Here is a 22,931-nt window from a genome sequence, read left to right as displayed (position 1 = left end):
CTTTTGTCTTTATAGTAAGCGAACATAATTTGCTGCTAGATGTTTCCAACTGTATCAATCTGAATATCAACAAGAAAAAGCCACTCTTTCCTTTCTGGCATTTCACACAGCACTTAAAAAATGTGAACATATATATACATTTTTATATCAAAATGTAAAAAAGCAAAAACAAAAGAAAAAGATTATGATATGATCTGATTATGAAAAAGATTTTATTCTGTGGGTAATGGGGGCGGGACTAGATAAGCTTTTGCTTCTCCCGCTTTCCCTTTCGGCCATGTGTATTGTATTATTTGAACTAAGATGAAGTGTGGTGATGATTATTTAAATTGACATGCCCGAAATAAACAAATTGATTGATTGATTGAACATCAACAACTCCACCTCCCTCCAAAGTCCCACCCACCTCTTCCTCCTGCAGAATATACCATAGGACTATATACCTAGGACTCGGGTTGGGTGGGGTCTTCCTTTCTTGGCCGGGTTCAGGTCGAGAATTAATGCTAGTGAGTCGGGCTGTGTCGGGTCTGGGCTTCACCACCTGTGGGTCAGGTTTTAATTTTCAGGCCCGTTGAGGACTCTATTACAGAGCTCACAATAACTGTTAGCAAATGGATCCTGCGCTGTCATATATTGAACATCGTTGGGCATGTGGAGGCTTATATCTGGCGTTCATGAACATTTCATCATTACAGCTGCCAGCCTGCCACCATGAAGTATTATAGGAGTGGACAATAATCACACCAGTGAGTAGAGTGAGGTTTACTGCCCCGTGCTCAAACCTTGTATTTGTCAGTCTCTTTTACAAAACAGTTTATATCCTTGTCAGGGGTAGAGAGGAGTGCACGAGCGGTTCCATAAGTTGAGGATACTCGTCCAATCATTTCATTCAGACCGAAGGAAATGATTGGTCAGACTTTTCTCAGAATGAATGGAATAATGATGAGTTTCTATCCCTGGTGGATTTCTCTTATATTTTAGTGTGCCATCAGCTTAGTGGCATTTTAACTTAAACAAAGAAAGGTGTAACATTTCCAGAAAGGTAAGTGTTGCTTTAAGCCTTTTAGCAATGTTTGTAGAAAATACAGTTGAATCCAGTGCCAAACTAAATCCTAGTTGTAGTTTTCCACTGTGAGTGTTGAGGGTGACTTTTAACAGAAGGATTTTGTGTATATTTACTAATATGAAATGACGACAGTGGAGCTGCTCCCATATTAATCACTGTTATCTCGAATCCTTTGTTATTAAGCTCAATGTGATGGTATGACAGTCATGTAACAAACATGTTCTGAGTACAATCTTCAAAGACTCCTGTTCAAAGAGTTGCATGTCACAGTCTACTCGTCAGGTTTTTTATTAAATATTCATTCAGTGGGAATGCGTACATGACATTTCACTCCTACATATAATCATTTCCATGTTTGACACATGCCTAGTAATTACATTTCTTCATGCAATCAGAGCGTCATTCAAGTGTCTTCCTGTAAAATACCCAGGTTGAATTTTAACCCTAACCCTCTAAAAGGTAGAAGCATACTTATTTAAAATCAGGCGCATACTGTTAGTCATTTTTATTTCCAGATAAAGTTTAATGTTCTGAAAAGTTTGAAAGGTCACATAGAAAGCTCTCTCTGTTATAACTGTGATCTCTCTGTAATCTCCTAACATCTGACACAAAACAATTTACCTTTCTGTTTTCTGTCTGTGGTTCTCTCCAGCTCCTTCAAACACACACACACACACACCCTTCTCACAGTCTTTGAGGGTGTACGTTAAAGCCAGTTAATCTATTTCATCTGTCCAAGCTGTGACTCGTCCGCCCACACTGCACATCTCTAACCATCTCTCCCACCCCCGGCTGCTCTTTGATAGCGTACCCCATAAAAGCTGACCATCTTTCAAAGACTTATCCTCCTCTCTTGTACTCCCTCAGTGGCGCCTTACTGTTTTTTTCTGAAAGGTGGTAGCAGCTTTGAGTCCACACTCAGAGGACTTACTCTGAGAAGTCAAAAATTATATAATACGGGAGGGAAAATATTACCTGACGTTTGCTTTGAGAGCGTTTGATGCGTCTCTCGCACTTGCATCGTTCTTGACATTGTTCTCGTTCATGCTCACTTCCTCTCTCCTCTTCTTTTTCAACCCACCCTCCCTTTGTAAACTCGCCTTTTCATCTCCATCTCAGTAACTTCCTTCACTCCCACCTTATTCTCTCTACGAGCTTCTCTCACTTAATCTTCTTTCTCATCAGGTTTATTTTCTCCCTCGCTCTGCCCATCATTTTTCAAAGCCTCCTCTGCTTCTATCTGTCATGTCCTTCTTCTGTCACACATATAAATGACAGTACAGACCTTGGTCATTGCTAAAAGCAGCAGCATCCAACGCCTCTGACGTCGCCTTGTGTTGAAAATGTTACCAAGGCATCCAGCTACCTGTGCCAACAATGTCCAGCTGTGACTTTATACTGAGTATAACCATCAGAGTTTGAGATATTACATAAATGATTTGAAAAACTGCATGTCCCAAAACGTCTTTCATTCCACAAGCAGCTATCTCTCTGTCTCTGTTTGGACAATGATGTGTCTCTGTCATTTCATCCTGGACATTGTATTTACTTATATTGTATTACATTATATTGAAATAGTGCTCTAGACTTTCACTTGAGATACATTTCAAAATTAGATACATTTAACGTTTTAATAATACTGAGAGAATGACAAATGCTACCAAATTACCTTGGAGGACTTGAGGGTTTCAGGAGTCAAGCTGTGCCGCCGCTCCAAAGCACAGACAATTCTGAATGCATTTGTGATGCTTTTAACCTTTCTTTCATGATTGCTTCTTCTCGCACAGGATTGATTGGGTTTATGAAACCGTGGTTTTTCACATGATTTGAGGGTGTTTTGGCACTTTATTAGACAGCACAGAGATGACAGGAAATAAAGAGAGAGAGAGAGAGAGCAGTGATGTGCAACAAAGGTCCCTGATTGGACTGGGTGAATGGTAGACGGGCTTATAAAATGGTCAGGGTCAACATGACGCCTCAGTCACTTTAGAGACTAATTTATGTGTTGCACTTTTCAACCACTGTATTTTTTGAACCTTCGTTATTCCAGAGATCCTTTCACTCAGTCCTTGTCAGAGCCTCAGTCACCATTTCCTTTCCAAAGACTACTGCTTACTTTAAATCCTTTGAAACTTTCCTTAAGGGACGTCCTCATGTCCCAGGGATTTAGGGCACTGGCCATGTGACCGTGATGTCCCCAGCTCCAGTCTGGTCAGGGACCTTGGTTGCAGTCCATCCCCTGTTTTGCGTTCTTTATTTCCTGTCAGCTCCAGCTTTCCTACTGCCTGCCGTCTTATGAAGGCAAAAAACTGCTTGACTGCAACTTCTTCCATTAAGTCTTCCCTGCCTGGTAAACATCTTTATAACTCAAGTTACCCCTGAGTCTAGTTCTGAGGAAGAGTACTTGAAAGAGTTATGGTGTAACTTTATTGTGAAACACAGACTGACATCATAAACTTCTTTAAAAGATTTTGTACCGCAGAGTCGTTGTGTTGACGTCCTTCCTCCCCTCCTCCCTCTTTCCTCCTCCTCCAGGTGAGTGTGGAGGTCTTGGTGGAGTACCCCTTCTTCGTCTTTGGTCAAGGCTGGTCTTCATGCTGCCCGGACCGGACCACCCAGCTCCTGGAGCTGCCTTGCACCAAGCTTTCCGTGGGCGATGTGTGTATTTCACTCACCCTCAAGAACCTGAGGAATGGATCTCTGAAGAAGTCTCAGCCCCTGGAGATGGCCGCCCCGGCCTCTGTCCCAGCCTCCAGCCACGGGCACCTGAAACCCCCCAGAGCCGTCTCAGACGCTCCCCAAAGCTGCAGTGGAGGCTCCCGGCACAGCGAGCGGGAAAATGGCATCAGCCAGCGTGGCAGCGGTGGGAGTGGAGGGGGAAACAATGTGGAAAACGGGGATCTCATGTTTGGGGAAAGAGGGTCACTTTCTAAAGGTCAGGTTGCCAGCGGCGCGGAAGCTGGCTCTGGTAAGCCATCAGGAGGTAGGAAGCGGAGGTGGTCTGCCCCTGAAGGTCGAAAAGTAGAAAAATCAGAAGAGGAGCCACCTTTGACCCTGCCCAAACCTTCCTTCATCCCTCATGAGGTGAAAGTCAGCATCGAGGGAAGGTCAAATATTGGCAAGTGAAGGCAGGACTGTCAATAACCCTAGGGATTTGGAGAGAGAAAAAAACAACAAAAAAAGGATTCTACAAAGAAAAAAAACATGAATGCCCACATTAATGTTTCATTTGTCTCGGTTTTAAAGTTTTGTTTTCTGTTTTTATTTTTCTATCTTGAATACTGTACTGTAGAGGTAAATTTTACCCTACATGGTATCACCTTACATTAAAGTCCATGTAGTTTATAACACATTTTTATAGGTGGATATTTGATATCACACAAGCAATCGATGCCGTTTTGGTGGTTTTCATGAGATAGCTTACGGTGAGGGAGTGGTGAAGTGTGCTAAATGTTAATTGGTGGCTGTGTGGCACACCGGAGCAACGCCTGATGACTCTGCTTGGCTGGCTGCACTTTACACATTGTGTAAATTTCAAATTGAATTAGTGCATGGTTAGTTCCTCGACGGTGATTCCACTCGCTGTGCACTGCTAGTGAGGCTGCCTGGATGGAAACTCTTTTCCCACCACATCTCGCCATGCCAGTGGTTTTACACTGAGCCACAGGAGTAATAAAATGTCAGCTGATCCTGAGCATGGAGGATTTGTGGATAAATCATTCAATTTTTCATATGCTTAATCAGAGAGGGTGCTGGGAAAATGCCATTCTCCATGTCTTTAGCGTTATGCATTGCTCACAGTGTCATCAGAATGCGTCAGACCTGATTTGTGATGTCATCAAGTAGTGCCAGTGTGCCACACGAGAGAGGGAACAACACTTACTCTGTTCAGTTTGATGACAGTGGAGTCTTTACTTTCATCTTTTGTATTTTTCTTTTAATTTTTTTTTCTTAAACCCCTTGTCTTCTTTCTCTGCAGTTATTTGTTTTCAATGATTATCAAAAACCTTAATCAGGGGTCATTTAGTCCTAGACTGAACCTAGGTGGGTCAATGTTAATGTATAAATGTGAGATACCCTAACCTAATACATGCATACAAGTGAAAACACACTGGGTTGGCGAACTTCACTTTGAGAAAATGTTAAAGAGGATGACTACATACAATCCTCCTTGTTTTTTGATGAATTACTTTATATTTTTTTCCGGAAAGGCTTTGTGAGAGGAACCTAGAGAGTCTGCATGTCAGCTCTGAGAGGGTCAGGATGTTTCAAAGCACTTAACACACCTGTCACACTCACCATACAGCCGACTTTTTTTTTTTTTTTTTTAATCTCTTTATTTACGCAGTACTGTATGTTTTTAGATTTTTTTTTATTTAGACAAGGGTAGAAAGTAGCAACAGCACTTTGGAAAGGTGAAACTTTTGGAAGAGTGATGGGGTTGTTTGGTAACGTGGGAGCGGAAGTGCCATGGGATCACAAAGAAAGGGATGAATGTGACAAGTATTGGAGGAAATTTTAATTAGTAGATGGTTAAAAAAAAAAAAGGAATTGGAAATGTGAGGGTTTTTAGCATGTGTGCTTCTACAGCCGGTCAGCCACACAAAAGTTAGGGAAAAGTATTGGAATGTGTTTTGAAAGTTTAGGATCTGGCACGAGAAGAGAAACGAGGAGAAGGCTTTGGAATATCCCACTGATATTCTCTAACAGACTGAGAGCAACGATCAGAAGCTCGTGCCAGAAATTTTGAAGGGTGTCATATATTTGTAATGTATGCGTGTATGCTCGAGTGTGCATGATGCTGGTCTGTTTCTGTCCATACACACGCATGCTTACACAAACACAAAACAGTTAAGACCATCCCTAAGACTCAATGACCTATAATATGTACTGTATTTGCTGGTAAGCATTTCGATGAATGCAGATGTTCTTTGGTGCATACTGTCCCTACTGCAAAGACACTAGTGGACTAACATTGGATTAATGCACACTGCTAACAGTACAGATGTACAGAAAAGTGCTCTGTGGTGTGTTTGTGTATGTGTGTGAGTTTGTGTATGAGTATATGTATACTGTGTATAGGAAAAGGATATAGTCATTTGATATATAGACAATGCTAAATGTCCAGTGTTTCTACTTGGAGTCTTTTACTTAAGAGAATCTTGCATTTTGCACATCAGGAGGAGGGAGTTAGGTGGAGACATGATTTTTGACGGCCCTGTCCTGAAAGGAGCCCTAGACCGTGTAACACACTGGAGGAGACCAGGGTTTTCTTTTTTTTTTTCTTTTTTTTTTAGTTCCTCAACAGGCACTTATCACATATTAGAGGGAAAAAAGGTTTCTGCCATCAGTGCAGTTAAGGTCAAATTACATTGAGTTTCTCCCAACATGAGCATAGCTGAATTATAACATGTGCCTGCCTACTGAATTTGTTTGAAGATGAACCATTTGTAGTGTGTGTCTCAAGGAGACTCTCTCCCTGCCGTTGAGACCGGGGTGTGCAGGGTGTAGGGACTAGGGTTCACTTTTGAACACGGCCTGTGCTGTCAGCCAGCTGAAACCCTAATTTGCTAAGATGTAGCAGTTACCTCAACAGATGTGCTTGCTGGGTAGACCCCAACATTCAGAGCTCTCACTTGTCCAAGTGAACATTATTTCAGGTTCTTAAACATGAACATAATTCCTGTTCTTTGCCCGAGTTTGATTTACATTCAGAAAAACAAAATGAGATTGGTTGTTTTCAAATGCATCATGATGCTAGGGTGCCATGTCACATGTCAGTGTTTCTCTCATGCTGCATGCAACACTACACTATGATCACGCACTGCGCTTCGATTTACGTTGTGTGGAGAAGTGGTGACTTCCTGCAGGCACATCTGCTGAGTTTTCTACTCAGCCTCTGTATTTGGGTGTTGTCACAGTAATAACCTCCGCAGTAAAGTGGATCGGTTGTATTTTCATCCCACCCCCCCCTTGAAAAAAAGAAAAAAGAAAATACAGAGCAGTAAGTTCTAACTGTGCAGGGGGCAGCACTGTTTCAGGTGGTGGGAGTTGAGCAGGGTGATGGCAGGATGCATGTGTGCTCAGAATGGATCAGTAGGTGGCTGAATCAATGGGCAGATGGATGGTGATGGTGAGTGAATGAGTAGACCCCATGTGAGATTTGAAAATGCTTTATTTTTTATAATAAAACAGGGTTTCTCAGATCAACATCACCACAGCAGTGCATTTTCATTTCTTCTTTTTTCTATGGAAACATCTATTAGTAGTATGTGTGTATGCCTGTTTTGCAGTCTGTGTGTGTGTGTGTGTGTGTGTGTGTGTGTGTTTTAATGTAAGTACTTGTCCTATTTCTTTCTTGTCAAGCCCCCCGTCCCAATAAATGGAGAAAAAAAAGCAAAATCACAACATGTAAGCAAACCTGTCAGCCACTCAAACCATCCAAACTTTTACTGTCGGTCAGGTAACACAACAAAATAAAACAAAAGACTTAATGAGCCAAAGGCAAGTGATGCTGTCGTTGCTTTGGTTATGTAAGAAAGCAATAGTATGACAATATTCAGGCACTCTCATCACACACACACACACTCACACACTCATATGCTCGCCGAGTAATTCCACTGAAATTCACTGCAATAAACAATACTAATAATAATCCTCTAGCATTACAACCAAAAACTCCTCCTCTCTGACCATAGTGAAAACACAATTTTGTCATATACAAGAAAAAAGTTTTTAGAAGCGAATAAACCTGAAACACTTTGTTTCAGTTAACACTATTTCCCTTAATCATTAAGAAGAAGACAAATTGCAGTTTGCAACAGCAGTTGCTAGTTTTCAGGGAAGTGTCTCATATATGCAGTAACTGGTCATAACCCCCAGAACCTCCTCCTCTGTCCCCGAACCGGTCAGAGTCAGAAACTCTGTTGTTACGCTAGAGGTGAGCTAATGTCACGTGTCACACGCACCCGAAGTAACCAGCAGACATCTCGACTCGGCCCAGGCCTGCCTTGTTGCCATGATTCCCGTAGTGACCTCGCTAACTTTGTTTCAGGTACCCAGTCATAGCCAGCCAGCCTCACAAGCACCTCCTCCTGAGGCAAAGCAATCGATTAACCCTCAACAACCGTCAGCTACCTTTCAGTGTGGCCTGGCCTGGATATCGCAGGGCTGGCCTGGACTGTCTGTTCCCCTCATGACATCTTTTGATATTCGGTCTTAGCTTATACAGGTCTGTGTGTTTATAGTAGTTCAGTGGAAATGCATGCTTAATAATAGACTTTGAAACTAAAGCAATCTGACATGTAGACACATTCTGAATGCAGGAGAGGGAACGGCACCTCACAGCAACAACGTATGAGGGTTAGGTGTAGTTTTAATTTTGTTAAGATGACCCAAGTTGAATCTTTTTTTGTTCCAACCCTTGAAATCTACCACAATGTGCAATACTTAGTTTTTGTCCCCTCCCCTATTGCTGTGCCAAGTGTATGTAGCATAGTCTTTCTCCAGTGTCTCATCCTTGTTAATGGCTTGTGTATTTTACTGTCTGCTGATGTGTGTCACATCTGTAAAACAAGTCAGGATGTTTGCGAACAGAAACAAAACCAATGGAGAGTTTGTCCGTACCTCTCTTTCCCTTCTATCCTTGCGGCCTTCCTAAATTTGAGTGTGTGGGAGACTGTCACGTCTCTTCTGTATGTGTGTGTGTGTGTGTGTGTGTGTGTGTGTGTGTGTGTGTGTGTGTGTCTGCACCATGTGTCATGTGTGTAGTATGTGTGCTTATGTACACCAGGTGTTGAGGTGTGTATGAGTGTGTTAGGGTTTGAGTGTGTGTGTGTGCGCGTAACGGAGCATTTTCTCCTCTAATTGTCTGTGAGATCATAAACCCTGACCCTCGATGGTTCACGGTGAGACCCACAGAAAAAAAAAGAAACCTCATTGCTAGTGGGGACCACTTTTTTTGTAAAAAAAAAATCAAAAACAAAAAAAAACAAAAAAACGAAACTACCAACCAACAGAGATGCACATGTAAGTAGATGTAAAAGACTTGATAATGTTTCAGCACTTTCTAATCCTAGGATGGGCTTGGTCTAACCCCTCTGTCTCAGACCGATACCTTCCCTAGGGGTAACATTCATTCAAAACAGACAGAGAGAATGAGAGTGAAAAAAAATGGGTGAATAAGGATGAAAACAGAGAGATGGCTCAGTTTAAGTTTTTGCACATCACCTTGCCGTAAACCTTGTGTTCATCTGTCTGTGCTCCATCTCGCTTGGCGCCCGGCGCGTTCTTGGGTCCAACGGGCCGAGGTGTTAGGTGATTCCTTGGTTCTTTTCTACTAGGAAAACCTTTTCTCATGGAATGCATCCCTTCTTTTGTTGTGTCGGGTTTGTTTGGAGTCTTTTCCACACTTACCGCCTAACCAGGACTGTGCTGTTAATTGGGTTTTGTTTTGTCTTCGCAAAATTTTTTTTGACTCCTAATTTGGCAGATAATGTTTGTCAGAACCTCGGCACAGCTCGGTATGGTTGTGGTGTGAAAACGGTGCATACAAACCCTTTTTTTTTTTTTTTTTTGCTTTGTTGTCGCCTTCGTCGTTGCATTATCCTTGGTGCAGGAGCTTTTTCTGTGTTTTTGGTCTCCTTGTAGCACTCAATATAATGTCAGGGGACTTAAAACTATGTAGAGAATGTGTCATTGTTTAGTTTTTATGACAAGCTTCCTCACTGGAGGAACACTGCTAATGTCTTTTTTTTTTTAATTGGCTTCTTGCACAACTTGACAAATAAAAATGAATGTTGGTGTGTGAGCTTTGACTTATCGATCAGAAAAAAAAGGCATGTGTGCTCTTTGTTTCTTGATGTTTGTACTTTAATTTTGCAAAAAGGATGTGTTTTTTGGCACTTTGTCGTGTTTTAAAAGTGAACAGAATTCGATCAGGATTCCTTTATTTTTCATTCTTTCTTTTTTTTTTCTCTTTTTTGTATGATGTCTCGTCAATGTCCATAGCGCTGGATAACCAACTCAGGCAGAAAGAAAAAAAAAAAAAAACTTGTAGAGGCCCACGTAACAGTTTAGTTTCACCCCAATCAATTTACAAAGTGGGCTGTTTGATATGGGTTATAAGATATGTACATTTATTACATATAATTTGATATGATTAACTAATGTCATTATTGACAATTAACTATGAATTATTATTATTATATTCTGTGTATTATGCTGGAGATGGCTTGGATTTCTCTTCAGTGTACTGAACGTCTTTAGTCTGCCTCTCTGTGCAAGGCAACAAACACTTCAGCAGGGAACAGACTGTACGCTTCGTGACCTCTGACCCTGCCCACTGCCAAGGAGGGGGCGGAGCTTATCTGTCAGCTGTGGCTCAGTTGATTCCTCCCCCTGTTCTGAACATTCAGCCCCAAGGCTGGAAACCAGGCTGTCTTTATGTTTTCTCTGCTATCTCCATAACACCAAGCACCGAACTGAAACTCTGTGGCCGATGGGATGGTGGCAGAGAGCGGACATCAACACAGACCTGCACGGACAGTCTGGCCTGCACGGAGCTGCAGCAGTTCCCAGCCAACTTGTTTGTACTATATTGTACTCACCAAGTCCCTGTGTCTCACAACCCCTTTCCTCTATAGCAATGGAGAAACCCTGTTGGTGTATGTATTTGACAACTGTACAAATGCACCTCTTTGAAAAAAGAAAATGAAACCTTGACATATCTGGAAGAAAATGGGCAACAGTGTCTTTATTTGTGCACCAACACCAACGTACACCCCAACATGCCCTTTCACAGCACCACATTATGATATGGGTGAAAGCCCATCTCATTTCACAACCTATCTCTTATTAACTATGAGATTTTTTTCTCCATTTGTTTGAGGGCTGAAGCTGAGCAAACAACAGCCCCCTCTAGTGAATAACAGGCTGCATAACAAACCGTTGTTGTGTCGTCAACCTTGAGGGGAACAATGGTTGGAAAAGCTCAAATGTCATGGAAATTCTGTGTTGCTCTCAAATGTATAGTTATGTACATGAAAATTTGTGCTGACAAAATAAATCTCTTGGCCTCGCTGAGGATATATTGGCCACTCGAGTGCGAGAAAACAGCACATCTGTATTTTATCATTCTGAACAGCTCCAAGAAACTCAAGTCATTTTCCACTGGAGTAATGAAATCATACAGATACAAATGTTGAGTGTGATGTAAAGGCGGATATTGTGGCCATATGCAGAATGTAGTTTGAAAATGATTGCAGTGGATATGTAAACACCAGGTTTTAGTAATGATTTTGTTTGGTTTGTGTTTGGAGCTCAGTACATGTGGAGCAGCAAATCCAAGAACTTCTGGTGTTTCAGTGTCTCACCATCGTTCTCTAAAGCAAGTAATTAGCTGCACAGCAACACTGTATTTAATGTGTGACCTAAACTTTACTGCATCCACTCTCCAAAGGTGCACATTCAAACAGATCCAAAGTTTGCAAACCAGAGAGAGGAGACACAATGATCATCAGCTGATTATTTGGTTTTATTACCTCCATTTTGTGTTTTCGTTTGAAATAACTGTGTTGTTTAAAGTCTAGTTTGTATTTCACACTTGCAGTTTTCTTTTACTGTGTTGATTCAGTTGTGTCTTTGCTTTACTTGACCTTTCCCTGAATTTGCTTATTTAAAGCACAGGAGAGCTGTTCTTTAATGCAGGGAAGGGCACACATCTTGAGACGTCCTTGATTTTAAAATGTCAAGCACAGTGGAATCAAGGAAGAAGACTCAGATGCGACTAAACTCGAACACAGACACACAGTAGAGTGTTCCATCTCAAATACACAAGTCGTGTTTTCTTCATGTCCTTGTTGTGTGCAGGCATGTAGGAAATGTAAAGTGAGGTATGAGCTGTATGTCATTGTGATTGTCATGTTATGGAGAAGCTTCACAGAAGGATCGACATCAGTGAGGATATTAGCAGAGGGTTCTGCATGCAGTTTATTGCAACAAGATTTCTCCAGTGACAATTAAAGGGCCACATCAGCTCCGGTACTTGCATATTGATTTTTCCGCATTCAGTCAAAAATGTTCTCAGCAGGATCATCACTCTCCCCCCTGCTGAGTGTGTTTACATAGGATGTGTTTCACGTAGCTCACATTCTTGATGTGCTGTTTATGTAGAAATACACAAGTTAAAAGAGTGTTTAGAAAGATTAGATCTGAAGTGCACATGCCTCAGTAGTCTTGCTCTCCTACTCCCATTTCCCAGAACTGGGAATGATTTATCCAGACTGTTTACAACTGGAGCATGGCATTCGCACATTGCCCATTCAAAAATTAAATCAGTAGCCTATTATCATGTCTGTGTAGCATGTAAACGCACTCGCTGTGGGATTAAGTCGACTGGAGCGCTGCAATGCCTCTGGGAGAATGTTTCAAGTCAAACTTTGAGTTGCCTTTAATCACAACCTGCAGGAAAATAACAGTTTTCTGACAGAAGATATCCTGAGAGAAACAGGTTGGGTGATCGTGTGTGTGTGTGTGTGTGTGTGTGTGAGAGTGGATTTCCTCCTGAATATGTCACACCCATGTCCCACCATTGAATATTTAGAATCTGCATAACACATGCATGATGTGTATGATTATGCAGCCTGTGTGTGTGATATGTGTGGAAGCATACACCCCACTAAATGAACATTTGGCTCGACTGTTGCGTGACACGGATGAAGGTGGTTCTCCGGCTCAGCTCTTTGAGCTTGGCAGCGCCCACATAGGTGCAGGTGGAGCGTAGTCCCCCCATCACGTCACGGATGGTGTTCTCCACATCTCCCCTGTAGGGGACCTCCACTGTCCTCCCTTCAGAGGCCCTGAGAGCCAAACAGATTAAAAATATTATTTATTTATTTTTCAGTTATGCACTATTCTCTTTGTCCGGATTATGAATTCTCAGTCTCTCACCTGTATTCAGCAACTCCACCCACATATTTCTTCATGGCCGTGTCAGAGCTCATCCCGTAGAAGAGTTTGTACTTCTTGCCGTTCTTCTCGATGACCTCCCCGGTGCACTGGTCGTGGCCTGCCAGCATTCCTCCCATCATCACAAAGTCAGCCCCTGCACCTGAGAAGCGAAAAGGTAAAGAGAAGTGGAGGTGGTTAGATCTGTAACACTGAATCTGGGACTTACAGTGGAAACAAGAACAACAACAAAAAGCACAGGAAGTTTGAATGTGTGTGTCTTACCAAAGGCCTTAGCTACATCTCCCGGGCAACTGCAGCCACCATCCTGTAGAGAACAAAAATACACATGAATCATTCACCTGCTTTTGAACTATGAAATCACAGGTCAGAAGTCAAGCTTCTTCAGTGTTCATCTGACCAGTCTGTGAAGACTGAGGATGCCCCCTAGTGGCTACAGCCCAGTATTACTATTGGTATCAACACTGTATTTCTAGGCTCCTGTTGAAACCTTAAAAATGACCTAAAAACATCATGTCCATTCATGTTCTTTACTGTAATGTTAGAGAATATTACAACTATTTACATTAAATTAAAGATAACATTTCTCAGGCTATATTTTGATTTACATAGATGTGTGTCCTTGTTTATTATTTGTTTGCTACTACCTTATGTATTCTGGATTGATGGGATGGACAGATATTTTGTCAATACATATCAGTCTAATTTGACCATGACTAATGACATTTTTGTTGGACTGTTTCCCACCAGTGTTCTAATACAGGTAATACTAACCTCAGTAACTCAGTCTACCCCTTATTGTCTGTTGTACTTTATTCATATGGGACTTACAGAGATAATGTGTCCTTTGAGTCCATGGGCTGAGTCTGCACATTCAATAACAGCACTGAGCTGTGGGTAGCCCACTCCTGTCTTGATCCTTGTCGTGCACACAGAACCTGCAAGACACAGTTCACAACACATATATGAGAGAAGTCCATATTCATGTAACTGTCATCATCTGTGTGATTGCTGCTGCTGTCTGGGACAAAGTGGGAGAAACTAGCACCAGATGATCTATAACATTTTCTGCCTCATGCAGCACTAGCTATTTACAGGGTTGCCAACTCTCACGCATCTGGCGTGTGTCACACGCTTTTAGGTCCTGTCTCACGCTCTCACGCCACTCAAACAATTCTCACGCCAAAATCAAGCGATTTGGCAAAAAAAAAAAAAAATTAAAGCAAGCTTTGGCACTCATCAATAGGCTCTCTGATTGGTGTGCGTGATGCTTATCCGCGTGTCGATTGGACGGCTGCTCAGGCCTGTGATCACAGCACAGTAGGACGGGGAGTTGTCGATCCGCGACCCCCCACCCCCCAACAGCGGCACGGTGCTGAAGCCTGGACCCGACTTGGTCCGAATCCGATGGCCAAAAAAAAGAGGGAGAGAGCGAAGCCCGAGACACAACCTGACCTGACCGACTTATGTTTTCGGACTGAACGCGGCTCGAACTGACGCCTGCGGTCGGGCTGGTTGGGCCAGTCCGTTGAAAACTATAAAATCAAGATGCAGACTGGGTAGCACAAAAGTACAGCCAGGCAGCTCAGTCCAGAGAGCAGAGGAGAGAGAGACAGCGCAGCAACAGGTGTGTGTGTGTACGTCTGTGTGTACGTGTGTGCGCAACTGCGCATGCATGCACGTGGGCCATACCTGCAAACTCTGAATGGGTATGTAGAATGTTTATTACAGAAGAGAAACACACATTTCAGGACCTGACTTGTATCATCAGGCTGTAATAGAAGACTGAAAATCACAGGACATGTCTGTTCTGTCCTTTCATATATTAATAGGCTCAATAGGCTGGTCCAGGCCAAAAGCCACAGCTCCCCATTAGACCAGTTTCATACACTCCAGCCATACAATGATAGGAACCACAGATCTGCTTTTTTCCCTCTTATCTGAAGCAAATGTTGTGTTTTCCCTTTATTTTCTTCTCAGAGTACACCAGAATGCTTCAAATACATGTTAAAATCACAATTTCTTCCTGGGGGGGTGCCCCCAGACCCCCCTAGAGGGATATACGTATTTGGTCACCTATTACACCTCTAGCCTACTCAGGTATTGTGTGTGTGTGTGTGTGTGTGTGTGTGTGTGTGTGTGTGTGACAGAAAAACTACAATAAACATAACTATTATTATAGACAAACCCCCCCCCCCCCCCCCCCCCCCCCCCCGCCGCCAACAGAATCTCACTCCAGCCCAGGACCAAAAGTTGGCAACCCTGTATTTAATAGAAGTATGTAAATGCCAAGGAAATTTGCCTGGTGCTCACTGGGAGACTGAGTAATTTTAAAATGCTTTATTAAATTCTCCATTCTGCTGCTTTAACAAAGGCTAAGTACCTTGTAAATGTTCTAGTCTTTTTACAGCAACTCGAGAAGTCCTTCAGTGGTTGAATGAAAACAGTGACTCTGTAATGTATAGATAGCAAGAGGCACTCTGAGTCTATTCACTAGAAACCAGGAGATCCACTGTTCAACATTTATACAAGTAAAGTCACACCAAAAAGAGAAACCTTAAATCTGTTTAAGGTTCAAGCACAATTTGAAGTGAAATCATCCTAACAGCTTGTCTCTTTGCCTCTGGCTCATCTCTCGCCTCAGCTCCGGCCACTTGTAGTATGTGAGGTCTGTGAAGTTCCGTGTTGGCTAAAAGGGCAACAATCAGCAGACACTCTCAGCCACCCACCTGGACCTATGCCCACTTTGATGATGTCAGCTCCGGAGAGGATGAGCTCCTCCACCATCTCTCCCGTTACCACGTTACCAGCCTGCAGGTCGGAGCACACTGAGGTAGACACACAGTCTTGGATACATAACATACCATTAGACTCAACCGCCAGGCAAAGGCGGGCGTACTCTCTCACTTACCATGATGGTGTGTTTGGGGAATTTTCCTCTGACCGTCTTAACAAACTCCACAAAGTACTCAGAGTAGCCGTTGGCCACATCCAGACAAATGTACTTGAGGGCAGGGACGGCTTCCAAGATGGCACACAGCCTCTCCAGATCTGCAATGCCACTGCCTGAGCTGGCAGCTACATGCTGGGAGGAGGAGTGAGAATTATCTTTATCGGGCAAAGGGCCCCTTATCAATAAAACGTGTGTAATCATCTTACTGTGTTGGTATTGAGACACAAGCTGCTTATTTAAATAAAAAACCGTCAAAGAGTGTTCTTACCTCTAAGCATTCTGGGTGATTAGCAGCAAAGTTTTTCCAGTCTTCTACAGAGTAGTGTTTATGAATAGCTGTAAAGAGTGTGTGCTGCAGAGGCAGACAAACAGAAGGAATACATAAAACAACAGCAACAAGAGTTTTTATTTTTGATATTTCCTCCTATAAGCCACAGTGAAAAACTAAATCTAAATCTAAATCATTCAGTTCTTTCCAGATTTTTGAAATAAAGATTACAGACATTTTGATGTCCCAAGTCATACAAAAGAAAACAAAGCAAGCAGATGTTTCACTTCTTCTAGGACAAGGTTGCTAATTCATGTTTTCCCCATGCAGGGCTCCTCACAGCATCTGCCTTTTGTTTTGTGATCCTATGTCAAATACAGAAATCTTGGTGGAAAGACAAACACACACACACACACACACACGCACACTGACAATGTTGCTAGTTATTTCTCAACCATCCAAGTTGTGTTAACTCACTTTGCTAAGGACCTGTGCCATCTCAAACGTTCCTGTGGTGTCCATGTTGGCAGCGATGATGGGGATGCCGGTGTAGGTCTGTTTGGAGTTGCGGAATGTGAAGGTCCTCTGTAGGTCCACCTGTGGGTGATGGGACAAGTTATTCTGGACATTTATTGTATGAACAATGCACAGATTTATTAATGTGGCCGGCAATTTTTTTTTTTTTTCCCCCTATGCTGACGCTGCAGATTTTCAGGTCACAGGGCTCATGTTCTGAGTCTGTGTGTGCTCATAATGGGGATGCACTGAATCATTTAGACCCAGTGGTTAGCTTAGCCCTGTGCTGGTGGCTGTAATGTGATAAGCTACATGAAACAAGCAGCGCTCACACCAGCTGCTCCTTTTACAGGAAAGTATTTGTCTGTAGTCCTGATGCGAGCCATAGCTAAGATTCCCTCAACTATAAATAAATGCTCTTCCAGTGAGTTGCAACAACTGGATTGTTAATAGCTGCTGAGTAGTTTCCAGATGTTCTATACAAATTATATTTCAAAATGGAATAAAAATTGTGTTTAAAGCTACTTTCTAGTCTTCAAAAAGGAGTCCTTATAGAGATCATTCCAAAAGTTTCATAGTGTTGAATGCTTTTGTGGAATTGTGCCAAGGTGTGTATGTACATCCAGTCCAGCTCACAGCAGCTTGTGTGTGGTGACCTCCAGAGCCACAACAACTATAACTCATAATGACAAGAGAAAGGGGAAAGTGGCGAAAGATGGGATAGATGAGGAGGGAGGAGCGTCCAGTCATGTGTATCCATTTTCTTGCTGCAGCAAATCAATACAGGCGTCTTCTTTCAGTCCCCCAGCAACACACTGACTCAGCAGGATGTTCCAGTCTAGTCACCATGTAAATCATGATATGATACATGAACTGAACTTATTCCAAGTAACAGACATGAAAAGTCATTCATCAGGTTTCAGTTTGTGTCACCTTGAGATGTGTTGGATGTTTGGTTTTTACAGATTTAGGTTGGGAGTCCCAAAACACGTGGCCAAGCTGATACAGATAGTTATCCACACACACACACACACACACACACACACACACACACACACACACACATGAATGGTCTGAATATTTATATATCGTGGACTTAACATCAGAAAACTTCTCAGGGTCAAAATTGAAGAGATGTTTCATAGTGGTGCATTTGTGCCTGATACATGTGCAGCCTTGTGTTTCTGGTGCAGTTCTTCCTCCCTGATGTTCATATACCCCTTGTCTCTGCTGAAAACGACTTAGTGGATGTCTACTGAGCTTAACTTTGGCAGGTTTTCTTTCTGCTCCTGTTAAAGGCAGCAATAACTCAAACAAGGGCAGGCAGAATGTCAACATACGGATGATTTCTGAGTGCATGGGCCATTAGATTTGGCTGCAGCACTCGGTGTGCTGCAGTCAATCATCTTTGTGCAGACCACAGACATCTGAAATGATTTCAGTACTGTTTGGTGTTTTCTGTAAAGATTCCCCCACTGCACCTTAATATCTGGACAGAAAAGATGATTTGATGTAATGTAAAGATCGAGGTGAGACGCTCAACATAAGGGATAAAGTGTAGAGGCTCTGCACTGGAGTACCTGCTGCTGTTGTCTGAGCTGTTATCAGTTATCCTGATATGTGTGTGTGGTGGTGGTGGGGTATGGAATGTGCTCTGGTTGACTGTACCACACACAGTACTATTTTTAAAAATGTTTTCGCAGAAGTCTCCGGTGTCTCATGTTGCTCGCCACCTCTCAAAAGCCCACTCCCACACACTTCCACCTTCCATCTTGTGCCACCGCAGCGTGCGCTGGGATCTTGGGTTGGTACCAGTCCCCTGATCCAGTGACACAGAGCTAAGTCAAAGGAAGCTAGAAGCATAAACAAGGAGGTGATTGTTTTTGTCTTAGAGGGCTAAGTCAGTGTGTGCTGGACGCAGCGTGGCCTCGATAACCTCCTCAAAATGACAATAATTGCTCAGTTTCATCTCTGACTCTGACTTTTTCCTTTTATTGTCTTCTTCTGCTGGCAGTCTCTTTTTGTTTATGCTGCAGTCTGGCACGGGCTAACCTTGTTTTCTGTCCTTTAAGAAGGTCACTTCACTGTTACATGCCCATGCAGTACAACAGAGTACACCTGCTGCCTAACACATGACAACGAGGAGACACAATATAGAATTACACTGAGCTGAGCTGCACTCTTCAGCTATACCAAGACATAATTCGTCAGTCAGTGTCAGAAGCAAACAGGGTCTGAAGGCCTCAGATTGCTGCCTCTACCCCTCCACCCCCCACTCGTCTATCCACCCCTATATATAAATGGTTAACATGTCTCTATTGCGTCACCCGTAATAGAGGCATAAGCAAAAGTGCACTTCCTGAATGCAACAGTAAACAGATTACGCTCCTCCTGAGAGGGGCCGTGGGCTGATTTAACTGTAGACGTAATACATTATCAGAGCACAGGTAATTAACTGCACCAACCTCTGAGCGGCTCTTCAGGCTGCTCCTCTTGGGTCTGAAGAGGACATCCTTAAAGTCCAGCTTGAGGTCTGCGTCCACTCGAGGCATCTTGAATGTCCAGAACACTGATGACCAGGATGAGGATGAAGAGTATGCCGAGGAGACTCCCCTGAGGAAGACAGCAGCAGCAGCAGCAGCAGCAGCAGCAGTAGTGTTGGTGGTCGCTGGTCCCAAACCCCAGCAACCAAACCCGAACCTCCAGGCGGCCAGCGTATTTATAGCAAAGGGGGGCCCAGCCCAGCCCCGGCCCCCATGGCTTTATTTGGGCCTGGACTCCTCTCTCTCTTTCTCTTTCTCTTTCTCTCTCCCTCGTTCTCCCTCTGCCTCTCTGTCCCCCTTGCTTTCTTTCTCCCTCCACTCCTCCACCGTCCTCTCTCTCCCCCCTCTCCTTCTGCAGAGTGGCAGGAGCAGCAGTGGCCAAGCTGGCAGGCGCGCCAGGCAGGCTGTCCCAGCTGCTGACGCATACACACACACATACACACACACACACACTCTCTCTCTTAAACACAAACACACACACACATGGCAGCACTGCAGTGGGTTGCATGCTGCAGTGCTTAAGAGCACACCTGCTGTCCAGTTGGGGCATTGCTCCCTAAACGTTCAGCAGAGAGGGCAGAGAGGGAGAAGGAGGGAGGGAGGGAGACACACAGAGACAGAGAGACTGTAGAATAACAGAGAGAGGGAGGGAGGGATGTGGAGACACAGGAAGACAGACAAAAGCAGCAAGATAGGTTGTGCACTGATAAGCACAGTCAAATGGAAAAGTCATGAATTAATCATGTGGTTAGGATGCGGCCCTGAAGGAAATGCCTTGTTGTGTCTTTGTGTATGTGTCTTTATATCCATCTTTACACAATCAGCTGTGTTTATTTTCAATAGTCAGTGCTCCCTGCTGATCTGTCTTTTGTTCTGCAGTAGCGTAACCACAACCATGCAAACCACAGAAAAGAAAAATAAACTGCAAAACACTTCAGTCAAGTGCATCAAGTTTATCAGCAACCTTAATCTGTCCTGTTGGGTGAGGTGTTAGAACTGGATTTAAAACATGACTGTCGCTCTGTCTCTGTAGCCTATGTGTGTGTTTGTGGTTGGTTCGTACCTTCATTTGGATGTTTGATGGTCATGGAATGATCTATGCACAGAGACTGATACTCAAATGCTGTTTTGAAGTTCGTCTGCTGAAAAGTTTCTCTGTGCTCAACTGATGGTTCTGTGTTTTGAACCCCAGGCCCAGGGCCCCACCCATCCCCCCATGTGTAAGCCAGCGTATCAGACAGGTATAGCCAATGAATGGATAGGTGGTTTGGATCTCAGTGTCTAATCTGCATCTAAATTTACATATTGCCTCCAAACTGATTCAGAGTATTTTTATGTTATGTATATGTGTATTGTGTATTATGTAATATAGATAAGAAGGCTAAACTAAAACTCTAAAATGTTACACAAGCAGGCTACTGTTGATTCAGGAGCAAACAAATTTGCAACTGACATGAGAGAAAATTCACTTAAAAACAAAAATTTTACACTTAAGCTGGCGAGCGGTTGTAGTGAAATCATTGAATGGGTCTGACCAGCTTCACAAAAGTGTGATCAAGCTATTTGTTATTCATAAAGGGAATTAACAACAACAACAACAAAAAAAATCCATGTAAAGCTGTTAGTACAGAGTCTGACCAGTAGATGTCAGCAGAGCTACAGAAAACAGCCGATAACATAAAGAGCACACGTGAGTGCCAGGGTCAAAACTCATTAAAGTGTTTCCTGGCAACTAGATGTGCCTTTGTGATAGCCTATTTATGTGTCTGTTTGCCAGTACCTTTACAGCATGTTTATATTGTTTTTAACTGGAGTTTCTTTGTGTTCAGTTTATGCAGGTAGCATTGTTTTCCCCTGAAAGCATAAAAACTGTAAAAACTGAATCTGCATGATTTCCTCATTTCCTGCACTACAGGCCTGTAACAAAGAAGTAAAGGGAATGAGGTTTACCCTTTAAAGCGTCTCAGTATAAACTTTGCCTTTCCATTTCAGTAAAGACAAGAAATCAGAGACATTTAATTTAACTGAATCTGTATTGTCTGAACTGATGTCTTGCATCAAAGTTAATTGACTTTTATTTCAAAAAACAAAATAACACCATAAAAATGATTTACAATGATGTTACAACTTCACGTCTCATTAATTTATAACTGATAAATTCAGTATAATAAACATCTCTGAGGTAAACAGCTGCTATAAACCCACTGCTCTTTAACCCCTTGTGCACGTCACACTGAACTGCTCTGATAACAAGGCACTGAATAAAGTCAGACCCTTAAAGGCTTTTATAGTGTCTATAATGATAAGGAAAGAACAGTTTGACTTGAACTATCTGTTCCCTGTGAATCCTGTGTCAGCTTGTTTCAGTGACAGCTGGAACCTCAGGTGTTCGTCTGAGTAAGAGTCTGATGCAGGAAGTGGGTGAAAGTGCAACAACAGCTATCTGTTTATGCACACACAGGTTTTACTGCTTGTATAGCAGATGTCACGCTCTCTGTTTAAACTAACATACTTAATGCTCTACTTCATGTCCAGTAGCTGACCTATATCTAACAGCTCTTGGCGCTGCAGGCTGCAGAGTTCAACGCTTTGTTTGTTACTTTTGTGGTCATATGACATGATGCACTCATTTTTAGCCATTTTATGGAGTGGCTCTAGAAAACTACTTTGGTCCAGACTGAATTATCTGGTTGGATCATGATATGTGTGGTTCCCATAATGTGCATCCTAATGACTTTGGTGACCCTCTGGCTTTTGACTTAAAGTCTAAACAACTATTTGTACTAATTAAATATCAACATGTTGGCACTGTCAAGCTGTACCTATTTCAGCCACACAGTAGCATGGCTGTGGATACATTGGTCATTATGCAAGTATATTGACAGTATAACTACTACCATAATTGATAAATATTCATACTTGCCAGATAATTGTTCCCAGAATTTGTTTTCTACCTGCTCTAGATTTGTGTTGATTGGATAGTTTTAGTTACTTTGATAAAGAGGTAAGTCTACACGCTCAGTGCTGTCCCTCATGATCAAGAGAAACATAGCCTAAAACAATGGGGCTTAAGGTTTAACATCTTTTTGGTGTATAGTGAATGTTAAAGGGATAGTTCAACATTTTGGCAAATTGGCCCATTGCCATAATCGCTATAGTCATAGCAGTAGGTTCGTAACCTTTAATTGTTGGTGTAAGCTATTTTTAGAACGGCGGAGCAGAGCCGTGAGCTGCTCAGAGCTACGCTACAGAGGCAAATTGGATTTCTTGGCTTCCCTCATCAAACTCATAAAATAAAAAATCCAAAAACTCCAAAACGATCTTGTGGACAAGTTGTGACCTGCACATTCACCACGCTATGAGATAATAATGTAACGTTATGAGGCGGGGTTGTTTTAGAGGTAAATTCATGCAAAACCGCTGATGCGTGTTGCCTTCATATCAGGGACACTTTTTCAGCAAGCAGTCTCTGTATTTACCTCAAAAACAACTCTGTCTCGTAACATTCCATTATTATCTCATAGCTTGGTGAATGTGCAGGTCACAACTTGTCCACAAAAGCGTTTTGGAGTTGTTGGATTGTGTATTTGATGAATTTGATGAGGGAAGCCAAGAAAT

At 42.7% G+C, this 22,931-nt stretch overlaps 2 protein-coding genes across 4 annotated transcripts in view; one reads left to right on the top strand and one right to left on the bottom strand.

Moving 5' to 3' along the window:
* The window catches only part of atxn1a (ataxin 1a), a 90,814-nt gene extending 83,029 nt beyond the window's left edge, over nucleotides 1-7,785 (top strand). For all 3 annotated transcript variants that reach the window (XM_085791583.1, XM_085791584.1, XM_085791585.1), the window contains one exon: nucleotides 3,602-7,785. In XM_085791583.1, coding sequence (XP_085647709.1) covers nucleotides 3,602-4,192 — 591 coding nt within the window. In that variant the 3' untranslated portion in view covers nucleotides 4,193-7,785. The remainder of the gene's footprint in view (nucleotides 1-3,601) is intronic.
* A 4,238-nt stretch (nucleotides 7,786-12,023) lies between these two features.
* On the bottom strand, nucleotides 12,024-19,466 carry gmpr (guanosine monophosphate reductase). Its single transcript, XM_085791587.1, has 9 exons — nucleotides 19,236-19,466; nucleotides 16,732-16,851; nucleotides 16,255-16,338; nucleotides 15,945-16,118; nucleotides 15,763-15,844; nucleotides 13,865-13,971; nucleotides 13,298-13,340; nucleotides 13,016-13,175; nucleotides 12,024-12,924 (listed from the first exon to the last, which is right to left on the bottom strand). The coding sequence occupies exons 1-9, from the start codon at nucleotides 19,320-19,322 to the stop codon at nucleotides 12,744-12,746; spliced, it is 1,038 nt and encodes a 345-aa protein (XP_085647713.1). The 5' UTR covers nucleotides 19,323-19,466; the 3' UTR covers nucleotides 12,024-12,743.
* Between the last annotated feature and the right edge of the window lie 3,465 nt (nucleotides 19,467-22,931).

The sequence above is a fragment of the Trachurus japonicus genome, chromosome 11 (assembly GCF_045865225.1).
Source record: "Trachurus japonicus isolate A0001 chromosome 11, Traja_1.0".
Classification (NCBI taxonomy): domain Eukaryota; kingdom Metazoa; phylum Chordata; class Actinopteri; order Carangiformes; family Carangidae; genus Trachurus; species Trachurus japonicus.
The sequence above is the reverse complement of the archived record's forward strand: the minus strand, read 5'-3'. Positions and strand labels throughout refer to the sequence as shown.

Bases quoted from the DNA above. Each gene is read 5' to 3' on its own strand.
- gmpr (XM_085791587.1), bottom strand. From the start codon at position 19,322: ATGCCTCGAGTGGACGCAGACCTCAAGCTGGACTTTAAGGATGTCCTC. The intron at 13,341-13,864 runs GTAAGTCCCATA...TGTTCTCTACAG, and splicing joins TCAAAGGACACATTATCTCT to GATGGTGGCTGCAGTTGCCC. The intron at 12,925-13,015 runs GTGAGAGACTGA...TTTGGCTCTCAG, and splicing joins GGTGGAGTTGCTGAATACAG to GGCCTCTGAAGGGAGGACAG.